A 12,500-nucleotide genomic window follows, 5' to 3' on the forward strand; every position below is an offset into this window, starting at 1 on the left:
AGGCGGGCAGGGCAATACCAAAACTGGTGGCTAGAAAGGGAGACATAAGAAACATTGATCAAAATGGTAAAAAATCAAGAGCTGTGCCGTGTGACAAATTTAGCATCATGGGCAAAGTTGGAATAGCACAAAATGATTATTTCCTATATTTACATTGTGAAAAATTACTATTCAATTTCACTTACTACATTCGAAACCTTATAATCCATTTTAGATGCCATTGAACAACATGAACACGTGTTACTTTTGGAGGCCAGTGAGTGAAAATGCATTATAAAAACGCCCACAGTAGAAGTCAGTGTATAAGACTGAGACATATCTTCAAGGTATTTCTCCCTGGAATTAACGGGCTTTCTTGTATCGCTGAATCTTCCATTGTTTGTCACATTCATGACTAAGCGAGTCAGACTCACCAGAATTGATCAACAAGGTGTGGCAACACTTTAAAATGCAGATGTGTGAAAATATTAAAAAAGGTCGTTTCACTCACCTCCCGGCCCATCCGGGTTACCGTATGTTTCCCAGTTCTGTCGTGACTGTTCGTTTGTCAGACTGTGGAATGAAGAGTAAAAGGAATCAATCACCTTACACTTCTGGGCTTTCATTATTCATTCATCCGTTTATTGATTATGTAGATGCTGTCTGGCTTAAAAGATCGAGACACTTACGCAGCATAGGCTTTGGCAATCCTCATGAATGTGGACTCATCACCGCCTTTGTCAGGATGGAACTTGAGTGATAGCACACGGTATTGCTTCTTGATTTCTGATAGCGATGCACCCTGGAGACAGAAATATAAATTACAGCAGCTCCTTACCGCACACGAAGTGTAAAAACAGATACAAGTCAAAAGAAAACTACACGGTGGGTTCTCAGAAGTCCTGAAAGATGGTTATTTTTATCTTGCGTTTCATCTTAGAAAAGTTATCTTTGTCCCACCAGATAAAAAGAGTCTTAACGGATTTCAGAGGACCCGCAGAAAACAAGAGACATTGTGTTTTGTGCGTGTTTACCGGGTCCAAGTTGAGGACTTCATATGGGTTATACTCTGGTACTCTCTGTCCAGCTTGGACACTTTGTATGCTAGCAGCAGGAACACAGCCCAGCCAAATAACAAAGCTGCTTTCCTGAAAATGGAAACACACAAGCAAGGAAAAGATGTCACACACAAGTGTAACCACTCCAGGAGACAACATCAGGCCCGTCCATTTTTTTAAAAGCCACTTCACACTGCGTCATCTAATTTTTAGACCGGTTTGGAGTTTAGATATTGTGCAGATGCAATTTGCAATGAAAACTAGCTTCCAGCTGTTAGAGAGACGGACATTTGGGAATATAAAAAACAGAAAGCTTGGTCTATGCATGGAGGCAGAAGGGCAGGGCAGGTTCTGACATTGTTGTTGTTTGGTATTTATGCATGAAAGTTGAACTTGTTTCCATGACAATAGCAAAACCCCATGGCCTGCTCTGCAGCATCTGTTGCCATGACAACCGCTCACCAGCCTGAGTTGTCTGGCTGGCTCAACCAGAAATAAATATACGATGGATTCCTATAATAAAAACCATTGTTTTGAAACAGTTGCAAAGAGGAAATGGATAGTGGCATTTTGAGAATAAATGGCTGATGAAAAAAGATGCTTCCACCAGATTAAGTCAGAAATGCAGTCATGCTAAAAAACAAGTCATGAATTTTGAGAGTAATAACAGAATATAGGAGGTGTATTGACAGAACCGGAGTGGAAAGTGGATGCATGAAAACAAACATCCGAGGAGACAGAACAAAGACGAGACGCTCAGACAGAAACACAGTGACGGAGGAGGCGAGGAGTGAGAGAAGATAGGCAGAGTGAGACGCTGAACCACACTTGAACACCCAATCTTCTATTAACCCACACACGCCGAAGGAATAAACAACACTGAGAAAAACAGCGTCATGTTAAGAGAAATGCTAAACAGTGCAACTCGGTGTTTACACAGACAGCACGAGTCACCAAGAGGTTTACACATGAAATAAAAGTGCCCAAAATGACCAAATACAAGTATTTCCACACAAAAGATGTATTCTTTGGACAGTGTGGCTTTTGCCTCATTGTCACATGACAGTGTCCAGCTTGAAACACACACTAAGTGGTCCAGAGAGCTGTCTGGAACAGTCTTAGTAAAGAAGGATGGCTGATGTCACTCAAGGCAAACAGCAAGTCACAGCCAGACAACAGGAAGGATGCGAAATGTACAAAGAGAAAGGGAGCGGACCAATCAAGGAAACAAGCCTGTTATTACACTGCTGAGCATGTTTAGGCCAATCATATTTCAACAGTGAGGAATTTGTATGATACTGAAGCTGCATTAGGAAAAGGCGTAACAGCCCCATAAACAAGTGAAATATTGAAAGTAAAACCTGATTTTGGGCTTAATTGAAGTGAGAATAATAAATAAATAAATAAATAAATTTAATTTATATAGCGCTTCTCATCTGTCAAGACAAATCTCGAAGCTCGAGAAGAGGCCTCTCTGGATTTAAATCACCCACAGCTTGTCTATTTACACCATGAAAACTACAAACCAAGATGTTTGGACTCACTTTAGTGTTGGGACGATGCTCTGCTGCGACTTCGTCAGCCGCAGCCGGTACCACAGACATCTTCCATGGACCTTCCTCAGGCTCTTCAGACGCAGTTGTTCTGGAAAAACGATGGAGAGAGAGAGAGAGAGAGAGAGAGGTTACGGACACATTAATATCATCACAACAGTCACAATGATTACTGATAATGCCACATTAGTTAGGGAGGAAATACACGTGCTTTATGGTAAGGATTTAAAGAGGATTGAGTGATATTTTCATTGGGATTTATGATCATTGTGGATATGTTTTTAGAGGAGGGGGATGCATTTGTTTCCTTTTTTCAGCTTGAATTAAGTTTAAATGTGGGTGTATTTTTCCGATATTGTTAATGCAATGATGTTGATTGGGGACACCTAACTTGCACTACAATATTTAATTCAACATAACAATAAAATAACTGTTTACATCCTGTTAAACTCCAATCTAAATTGTCATTAAATAATCCTCATTAATCCAGCGGGGTAAAGTTTGATAGCATATGTTTCCCAAACCATGTTAGATATGTTGTATTGTTGACAAATAGATAACAGATCTGCTATAAGGATATCAGGATAAGGTGAATAAAGCCACAAAGGCAAGGCACCTTCAACACAAGGCTTTGGTGTTGCTTAACCAGCCAGTTTAGCTTCATTTACTATCGGAGTATGGTTAAACAGACTATAAATGTGACGTTAAGGCAGATAGATAATAAATGGCTTTCTAATACTTGAAGCTGGTGCGGTATCTGTGCTAACTGACCTGTACTTAACTACGAGCAGTAAAAGAGACGTGGACATCATCTTAGAGACGTCTGCTAGCAAGTTAAACTAACGTATGGTTAGCTCGTATAGCCGCTGCATTTAGTAGGAAGCTAACCAGATTAACAGGCTGCACACTGGTGAGCATTAACACAAACAAGACGAGCTGAATCTACCAGGACACTTTACACTAGCTGTGGTTATTGAGTTAGCTAAGTTAGCACTGAGGCAGACATCGGGCCTTACCAGCATTCTGATCCCGGGGCCAGAGGTAATATGTGGCTGGGATCACAATAAGTCCGACGAAGGACGTGAGGAAATAGAAAAACGTGTTGCCGCTGTCATCGTACTGGAACTGTTGCCCGGCCATTTCGTAGCGGCGCTTGGGTCGCCCTTCTTCTCCACCGTTGCGCTTCTCCCCCTTCTAGCCCAATGTGTGCGAGTTGACAGACCGTTAGCTAGCCAGCTAGCATTCAGCCGAGACAGCTCTGATCATCGGTGTACGTGGTGTACGCCTGCGCAATGTGGCCTTCCTTCTTCTTCGTGGGTATCCAGCGCTGCTCCTGATCGCTACTGACCCCCAGCGGTGGCGACGGAAGAAGAACAGAGGAGCTGAGTGTAGGGGCTTTTTGAACTCGATTGAAGCAGTAAGACAGTGTTATAAAGTAACTAAGTTAGTACATAATACTTAAGTACAATTATGAGGTACTTGTACTTTACGTGAGTATTTGAATTGTATGCTACTTTGTACTTCTAGTTCTACTCCACTACAATTCAGAGGGAAATATTGTACTTTTAGTCCACTACATTTATTTAATACATTTAGTTAATTTGCAAATATACAGTAGATAGATGATAAACAATAGGAGCAACACTTAAAAAATACTTTAGATATACCTGGATTAAATTCACAATTAGTATAAGTTTCACTTCATAACCAAAAACATATAATATATGATTCTAAAACGGGCCAATCTGCATAATGAGTACTTACTTTTTTTTACTAGAGAAACATTTTGATTTCAGGACTTTTACTTGTGACAGAGTGTTCCTACACCCCGGTTTTTAATTATGTAAAATATCTGAGTACTTCTTTTTGATGAGTTTGATGTTTAAAAAAACAAAATGTACCCGGTTACTTCATAAACGATCACATGGCCAGTCTCTGCAACTCTTGCACATGCTCCGTTTTATTTTTCATGTAAAGAGGTAAAAACTCAGTTTGAGAGGTCCCCCAGATTTGTTCATACAACCGTCTGCAAATGTATACATTATTTTGTTATAAAAATGTATGTGACTATAAAAAAATAATAATAATAAACAATCTCAAACTATTCATGTATTTCTTATGGACATTGCATTTGTCAACAGTATAGTCAGATTAATTGTAGTGGCAAAAAAACAGTTTACACAAGCAATCCCAGAGCAAACAGCTGAACACAGATTGTGTATTATTTTGGCAGCAGCGCTGGAAAGCAGCTGGATATCGTTTGTTGGTAAGAGCGAGGTTGACCTTGGGCTTGCTTGACTGATTTAACATTTGTACCAGTGGCCATTAAATCACAGTAAAATGTTATCCCATATAATAATGTGTACAGGATTTATTTATCTTTTTCTGTAAACCATAATAGTGTGTTTATATGATTTAGAGTAAGGGTAAACAAATATTGTAAAATATGTCATAATGATAAAACAAAAGAAAGGAAAACTAGCTTTGTGGAATGTTTATTATTTTAACTAAACAGGATTGGCTGAACATAAACATACAAAAAGGATATAAACAGTAGGGTTATCTTTATTAAAAATAAAAGTAATAGCCTATTAAACTACACTTGTCAATCAAGGATTTGTATTAAAGTGTATGAAAAGATTGTCATCCGATGTTGCTTTGTGTATCTGATGACTTACACACAACGCATGGTTGCAAGGACACTTTTTTCCGTTCCTTCCATATATACTGTATGTTTATTGTTAAGCTTTAGTTTTAGACTGATAAATTAAAACATTTCTAATTACATTAGGTATATATTTTTGATGATTATTCAGATGGCTCAAAGATGATGATAAACAAATGTGTGTTGTCTTTACAGACTGATTCTGTTATATGTGCACCATAATATCATCCAGAGGCTTGCGTTTCAAGTCAGGCACTGTGGCGTCAGACGCAGGATAACCTACAGGAAGTAACATCAACAGCTTCTCATTAGCCGGCCGTTTGAGGAGGATCCTGAGCTGGGGGCCGCAGTTTAGAGGCGTCGATGTGACGGTGACGAGACCCACATTCTGATTAGCAAATGGACAGAGAGAGCAGACATTCAGCCACGTTACCATACATGTCAAGTAGCAGTTTATCCTAAAGCGCATGCATACCCTTGTTTAAATGGCATTCATGAGCAATAAAACGGTTATCGGCTGATGTATATTTCAATGGGCGGGGTTATTCTTTACCTGTAAGGCAGCTAACAGGATTCCACAGGAAATGGAGACACTGATTTCATTGTAGTAGTGTGTCCTTTTCTTGTCCTTTGGTAGAATCCCATAGGTCTGTTTGAATACAAGGACTAGATATGGAGCAACATCCAGGTAATCCTTAATCCAGTTTGTCCTACAAGAGGAAGGACGTTTTGAAAAATGGGTTAGACATGTGAGAGATTGGAAGTTGTAGGAAGACTTAACAGTACATTGGTCCATAATGAAAGATAGACAAAGTCAGGCTGACATTTGGGATAAGGGGATAGGGATGAATCACTGTACGGGCAGTTAAATTGACTTTTTCTAGAACAAATAAGCAAATATTAATGAGTGAGGGTGGTGTGGGTGCTCACTTTAATTTGGCCAAATCATTGACCCACTTGTCCCCCATCCTCTGACGGTAGTTGACCTCCTCCTCTTCTTCTACTATCTGTCTGATCTGGTGCTTAGTGTCGGGGTCTGACACCACGACAAACGTCCAGGGCTCTGTGTGCGCTCCACTAGGGGCCGTACCTGTCCAGAGGGAGGAGGCAAGTAGATGGGAAACAATTACAAGACCAAAACATAAAATAGCCACATCCCCCACTAGATCAATGTTTACGTTTTTTGTATTTTGGTTTAGAGCATATGAAAAGTGGTCCATTTGTCTTCACATGCCTGCAGTACGGATGACATCATCGATGACTTCTCGTGGGACTGGCTCAGGGCTGATGAACCGGACAGACCTCCGCTGGTTCATCAGAGTGTACAGATCCTTGGATCTCTGCAGCATCGTCTCCTCGGGGTAACGTGGTGGTGAGTAGGGTACATGTAGAAGGTCTTCCTCCTCGTGGCTGTCTGCCCAATCGCCATCCTCTAACAGGATGACAGACAAAAGCAGGACCAGTGAGCACTAGCCTATATACAAAATGCTAAATTGTTATAGCAATACAGCTTGTTCTTGGATCATAATGTAAAGTTATATTCAATGATGCAAAACAAAATGATTAGATTTAAAACCCAGATGACATTATGTTATCATGCACATATAATATGTTGATGAAACTGTATGTAATAGACTAGCACGTTGCCCATATATCAGGTAACACGTGTCTATCTGTTTTATCCAAAGTTGGGTCAAGTGCACTGATATCTTTAAGTACCTCACAATTACATGCTTGACTACAAGTATCAGTTTCAGTTCATGTTGCCTACTGCAGAGGGCACTTTCATTAGGATTGATCAAAAACATCTTTAGAAATATGTTGCATTTAAGCCTAACGTTTACTAAAGAAATACATTATCAAAAATAATTAAATGAAAAAAATGTAAAAGCACTTAGAATGGCCCACATCATAAAACATTGTATAACATATTGTTGCATTATGTGTTCATCATTTACATGTGCAGCTGGTACAGGAGGAGCTAGTAGTACCTTGTACTTGTTCTACCTTTGTGGTAGCTTGTTGCCCTCTGGGGACAATAAAGATTACCTTTCCTTACATTATTATGTCCCTAGGCTGCAGGCCCTTTACTATTACTGATTAACCCAACTGTGAATGATTATGTCCAAAACCAAAGACATTCACTTATTGATAAGGGGTTTTTACATTATGTGAAATATGTCCTGTGTTGAGATGGGGGTTCTTGCCTAGGCTACATATACTTCGTTTCCCTTAAAGGGAAGTTTTAGAAAGTGGGAAAGAAGTTTCTGATTAGCTCTTACCTTCCTCTTTTGCTGTGATTTCTGTATCGTCCTGCAAGTCCTGGTCCACCCACGGTCTAAAGTCTGCTTTTTTTGCCCCTTCAGTTTTTCTAGGGGGGGTCGAGGTGGTCTCTGTCTCCCGTGACCTCACCAGCATGAAGCCTATCACCAGGCACAGGACCACAGCCAGGACAGGCGTGAGGACTGACAGCAGAGCCATGAGTGCTAGAGGACAGAAGAAGACCCGGTTACTCGGCTGAGTGCAGATTGAGTGTTATGAAACACTACAGGTGGGCAAAAATGCTGAGTCAGGGCTATCTTTGTGAGGAATGTGGCTCTTAGGTTGCAGCTCTGCCCCACGGTTACCCGCTGTTTAATGTCAAGAAATGGCACCATAACCAACATATGAGAGCCTTAGGTATGTGTTCAATAATGTACACGTGCTACAAAGTCAATATTTTACCTCTTCCTGTTGGTAGGTAACAACTACCTGACTGTTTCATTTGTAGCTTTCTCAAAGGGCTGTTTTAAAATCGAAGCTGCAATTGGCAGGGAAGAAAAGTGTGTCAGTTATATTTATCTAAATTATAATTTTTTGTTACTAAATCCTAGAGATGTACCAGCTCTACTTCTGACTGGTGTGACATAAACATAAGAGGCAAGTGTGCATAGACTTTAAACTTAGATTATTTGTACAGTAAGGGCACATGTAATGCATTAACACATTTAATCTTATCCCAAACACGATATTTTGCAATATATACAGTGAAATAACCAGCATTCAGTTCATATATACTTAATCCCTAAAATCAAGCATAATATGTTGATGATTTTCATTCATTACTTACAGTATGTGGTAAAAAGAATGCTCACAATGACCAACAGGTGGCGCAAATATCTCTGCCAGGATGAACTCACTGGGTTCATAATTAACTCATTTGAAAACATGCTGGTGATCAAGAATCAGGTAAAGCCTATGTATTAGCCTTTTTACAAATATATAAATCAAACACACACACACATAAATAATGTAATGGAGTTGGTTCAACAAATGAATAATAAGACAAAGCAAGAGAATAGCTTGGCTAGAATGTAAAAGACTAAGCTTTCCAGCATGGCCTCGCTCTCCAGTGCGCACTGGTACACAGACAAGCACAAGAGACTCTAGGTGGTTCATTGCCCAAAAATACCCACCTTAACATATAATTTAATCACATATGATTCTATTAAAAATATTTCACTTTCTAAAACAAGCACAGAACCTGCATAATGATATATTTCAGATTCATTTCAGCTGTCAAAAACTAGCAGAACTTCCCTTTACACTAATTTAGCAATAGTGGGATGGTCACGTTTTAAGATGTTTTATAACTTGAAAATGACATCATTTGTATTTGGAAAATAGGCATTTGCAAAGGCTTCCTTTTTTTCATGGAAACCTTGATTTCAATGTTCACACCATTCACACCCTCGGATTTTCATTTCTTGCAGTGTTCGCTCCGCCTCCTCGGCTGTCTCCGGCGCTGCGCTTTAAATAGCAGCTGTTTAAAAGCTCCTCACCACTCTCCTGTCTGCTGTGCATCTCTCAGTCTCCACTCACTCGCAACATTTTCCTAAAACACTAACCCCCTAACATCTCGCAATGTCGGCCGCCAGCACCGAGACTAGCGCCCCACTGCCCACCGCCGGCAGCCGCGTCTTCTTCCAAGGTGCACCCGCAGTTGGCTGCGTGGGCACCGGCCCCATCACCGGAGACGACCCGGTGCAGAGGAGACAGGGCAAAGTGACGGTCAAGTACGACAGGAAAGAGCTGCGGAAAAGACTCGTCCTGGAAGAGTGGATCATCGAGCAGCTCAGCGAGTTGTATGACTGCGAGGTGAGAGGACCCTAAATATTAAATCACACACGGTTTGTGAGCGACACCTTCAAAAACATACGGATATTTTAGGGAGGCAGGTGAAAAAAAATCTGTAGAAATGCTTTATCAATTAGATGGCTTAAACCAAATATGTTATCTAATTAGGACCCAATTTACTGTATGCATTGAGTGACATTGATAGTTGCTTTGCTGCTCATGTGGGATTGTGTCTGTCTTTGCAAAGGCATCAACAAATGCACCCGTTTTATAGCGAACCCCAACATCCTCCATTAAACAGACTGTGTATTTGGGTTTATTGGTGTCTCTTTGTCCTCAGCACCGATACCTGCTGGCTTTTTGTGGCAGAAGCGAGAATAGCAAGGGGCGTCAAAGCGACACAAAAGCTGTCTGGTGTAATAATGATGCCTCTTTACACTGTGACTTTGAGACATTGCATTGTCTCCTCTCTTTTCCTCTCTGTCGCTGAGGGAGAGAGAGAGAGTAATGCTGGTTTAACTAGATCAGGAATGAGAGGGAAACCGCATGGTTGCATCTTTGGCCCCTTGGGTTTTTGGATTATGTATATTCAAGGTGTATGGTTAGAAAATGCGTTTTGAAATAATTGTATTTTTTTTTTTATTCTGAATGTGGTACTCCTTGAGAGCAAAATGCATGTTATGAGGACATGATAGTGTTCCAGTTCCCTTTTTAACTGAAGCTTTATGTGTGGAAATTAATTAAGTCGTTTCTGAGGCGCATTTCTGACCTTTCAAACCCTCTTCACCTTTCGAGGGATGATCTGTCACCAGACGATATTGACAGCCCCATTATTCTGCATTCACAAGTGGCATTCTTTAACATTTAAAGGGGGAGGGCAGGGATTTGTGTGTGTGGTTAGAGAGCAAAAGAGAGATGGGGGTGCAGAAATAAAGAGATTCTATAGGTGGTGTGTAAGTGCATGCGTGTACCCTACAGTATGCTGCCGGAGTCAAATTGGGGGGAAGGGTACGGACTGGAGGAGAGGGAAAGAAGGGCAGTGGGTTAAGGATGTGCTGATGCTGTGACTCTCCTCACCAGCCAATCACCTCCTCTGGCTCTGACCCCCTTCCTCGCAACAGAGGGTCCGCGCACACACATATGCACACATACAGTCAGTCTGTCACCTCGGAACGCAGCCAATCAGAGATGGAACAGGCGGTGTGAGCGTGAATACACGTGCCTTCACACATGAACCTGTCAGACTACACTGTGGGGATGAGTTATATTAAAATATGGAGCATAAGGGATGTGTGTGTGCCTGTGGCTACACATAATTACCAAGATTGATTGTACTGGTGCGCATGTGCAGAAGGGAAACACCTGCACAAATCACAGCAGGAGACTGAATATCAACATCCAAGTATCATTGTCCGTCATGAGTTTGTCTACTGACTTGTTATTAATGCAATGCACATCATTCCTCCCCATACTGTAGGCACATACGACTGTCCTTCAACGGCAAACTGCTACCATTTACATAAATATCACCGAAAGATAATCGTTTTTTGAGCGATCCATACCCCTAAGCAGGATTTTTTTTTTTCGGCTGTCATCTTGTTTGCAAAGCTTCCTCCTCTCTTTACAGTCCTGCTGTGGTTCTCACTTAAGTTGAAAAGAGCTGCATAGCCCCTCTGAGTGTGTACTGGTTTACATTTCAAAGCCGGATGAGCTCTTGGCTGGGTGTCAGTCTGCTGTCAGCAGGTGCGCTTGATCTACGAGTCCTATGAAGCTCCTCCCGTGTGGATCGACTAAATGATTTGATGTTTGGATGAAGAGTGCTGGGGAGCACCGGCCTAGCGCGCATTTAAGAGTAAAATCAACATTTGCCTTTCTCTTCAGAGACTGTGATTTGTTTAATGCAAATGCATAGGACAATAGTCAAAACACTACAGCAAATCACAATGTTCTTTCAGTGTTGCAGTCAGTCTCTTGATTTCTGGATGCCACCATTGTATCATTACTGATGAAAGACTCCACTCTCTTGTCTGCAGATGTGCCTTTTTCCCTGTCTTCAATCTAGATTAAACTAGATATTCCCAGCAGCGTGACACCTCCTCATATTATGTCTTTCACACAGCAAATGGGATAATATCACATAATAATCCCCTGGCCCTGTGGCGTTGTGGCCAGTCTGATATCATGCTGCAATAAGCGCAGTGTTGACTGGTGGTAGAAAGACATGAAGGCTGGCATCATTTCAGAGGAGAGAAGGTAATGAAACCAGTACATCATTACTTTGACACGTTGTCACCGTGGTGCATTGTTAAGGCTTAGTTTCATCTGCTCGCCTGGGAATAGAAACATGACGGCAGTGTTTGAGCAGGTGGACTTTACTGCTCGACAGATGATGTTTGATCACATGACTGTAAACAGGAAGTCACACTCCCTCCATGCCTGTTAACACCTCTATGTTCAGACCTAAGATGGACACATTTGTTGTGTTGAGTGTTCTGGACAGAGAGAGGGAGATAGGCCTGTTCTAGCTTAAAGGTCAGACTCTGTATCGGTTTCGTAAGAAAACTTGATACTCGAGGGCATCAAGGAGTGTGTGTGTAGAGGGGGGGGGGGGGGGGTGCTGATGCTGAAGGTAATAGATTGCAGGAAGGGTTAACTCAGATTCAATTGGATTCAGGTTTCAATAACAGCCAGGTGACAATATGTGTTGCCAATTCATCTTGTAAAAAAAACTACTTGGACTGTAGGTTGATAAACCCACATAAGGAAAGATCCATGGTATTTTCACACAAAATCGAAATTGTTTTCATGCTGTTATTTCTTGTGGAGAGTTAGCTTAGCTTAGCATAAAGAAAACGTCAAAGAGCTAAATGCTAGCATTGCTCTTTCTTAAGGTAACAACATCTCTCTAGCACTTCTAAGTTCACTAATTAACAGAATGTATATTGTTTGTGAACTTAATACACAGACTAAAGTGCTGAGCTAGAGCCAGGCTAGCTTTTTACCCATGTTAACAGTCTTTATGCTTAGCTAACATAGCCCTTTCCTATAAAATAGCTTCATATATGGCACACAGTCATGATCAATCTCATCAACATCTGTGCAAGAAAGCTGATTAGCACATTACCAACA

At 41.1% G+C, this 12,500-nt stretch overlaps 3 protein-coding genes across 5 annotated transcripts in view; 1 reads left to right on the forward strand and 2 right to left on the reverse strand.

Moving 5' to 3' along the window:
* Positions 1–3,944, reverse strand: part of sec63 (SEC63 homolog, protein translocation regulator) — a gene marked incomplete at its 3' end in the record, with an annotated part of 4,608 nt that extends 664 nt beyond the window's left edge. The window contains 7 exon segments of the mRNA XM_079645284.1: positions 5–30; positions 491–552; positions 669–781; positions 1,014–1,051; positions 1,054–1,127; positions 2,582–2,681; positions 3,607–3,944. Of these exon segments, the coding sequence (XP_079501410.1) occupies positions 5–30; positions 491–552; positions 669–781; positions 1,014–1,051; positions 1,054–1,127; positions 2,582–2,681; positions 3,607–3,730 (537 nt within the window). The 5' untranslated portion in view covers positions 3,731–3,944.
* A 1,125-nt stretch (positions 3,945–5,069) lies between these two features.
* The window catches only part of iyd (iodotyrosine deiodinase), a 33,931-nt gene continuing 26,500 nt past the window's right edge, over positions 5,070–12,500 (reverse strand). For all 3 annotated transcript variants that reach the window (XM_079642425.1, XM_079642426.1, XM_079642427.1), the window contains 5 exons: positions 7,538–7,741; positions 6,490–6,687; positions 6,186–6,345; positions 5,809–5,965; positions 5,070–5,643 (listed from right to left, as the gene is read on the reverse strand). In XM_079642425.1, the coding sequence (XP_079498551.1) occupies positions 5,461–5,643; positions 5,809–5,965; positions 6,186–6,345; positions 6,490–6,687; positions 7,538–7,741 (902 nt within the window). In that variant the 3' untranslated portion in view covers positions 5,070–5,460. The remainder of the gene's footprint in view (positions 5,644–5,808; positions 5,966–6,185; positions 6,346–6,489; positions 6,688–7,537; positions 7,742–12,500) is intronic.
* ppp1r14c (protein phosphatase 1, regulatory (inhibitor) subunit 14C) overlaps positions 9,026–12,500 on the forward strand; it is a 22,118-nt gene continuing 18,643 nt past the window's right edge. Inside the window, exon 1 of the mRNA XM_079642433.1 lies at positions 9,026–9,392. Coding sequence (XP_079498559.1) covers positions 9,159–9,392 — 234 coding nt within the window. The 5' untranslated portion in view covers positions 9,026–9,158. The remainder of the gene's footprint in view (positions 9,393–12,500) is intronic.

Source organism: Notothenia rossii (assembly GCF_949606895.1).
Source record: "Notothenia rossii genome assembly, chromosome: 8".
NCBI lineage: Eukaryota > Metazoa > Chordata > Actinopteri > Perciformes > Nototheniidae > Notothenia > Notothenia rossii.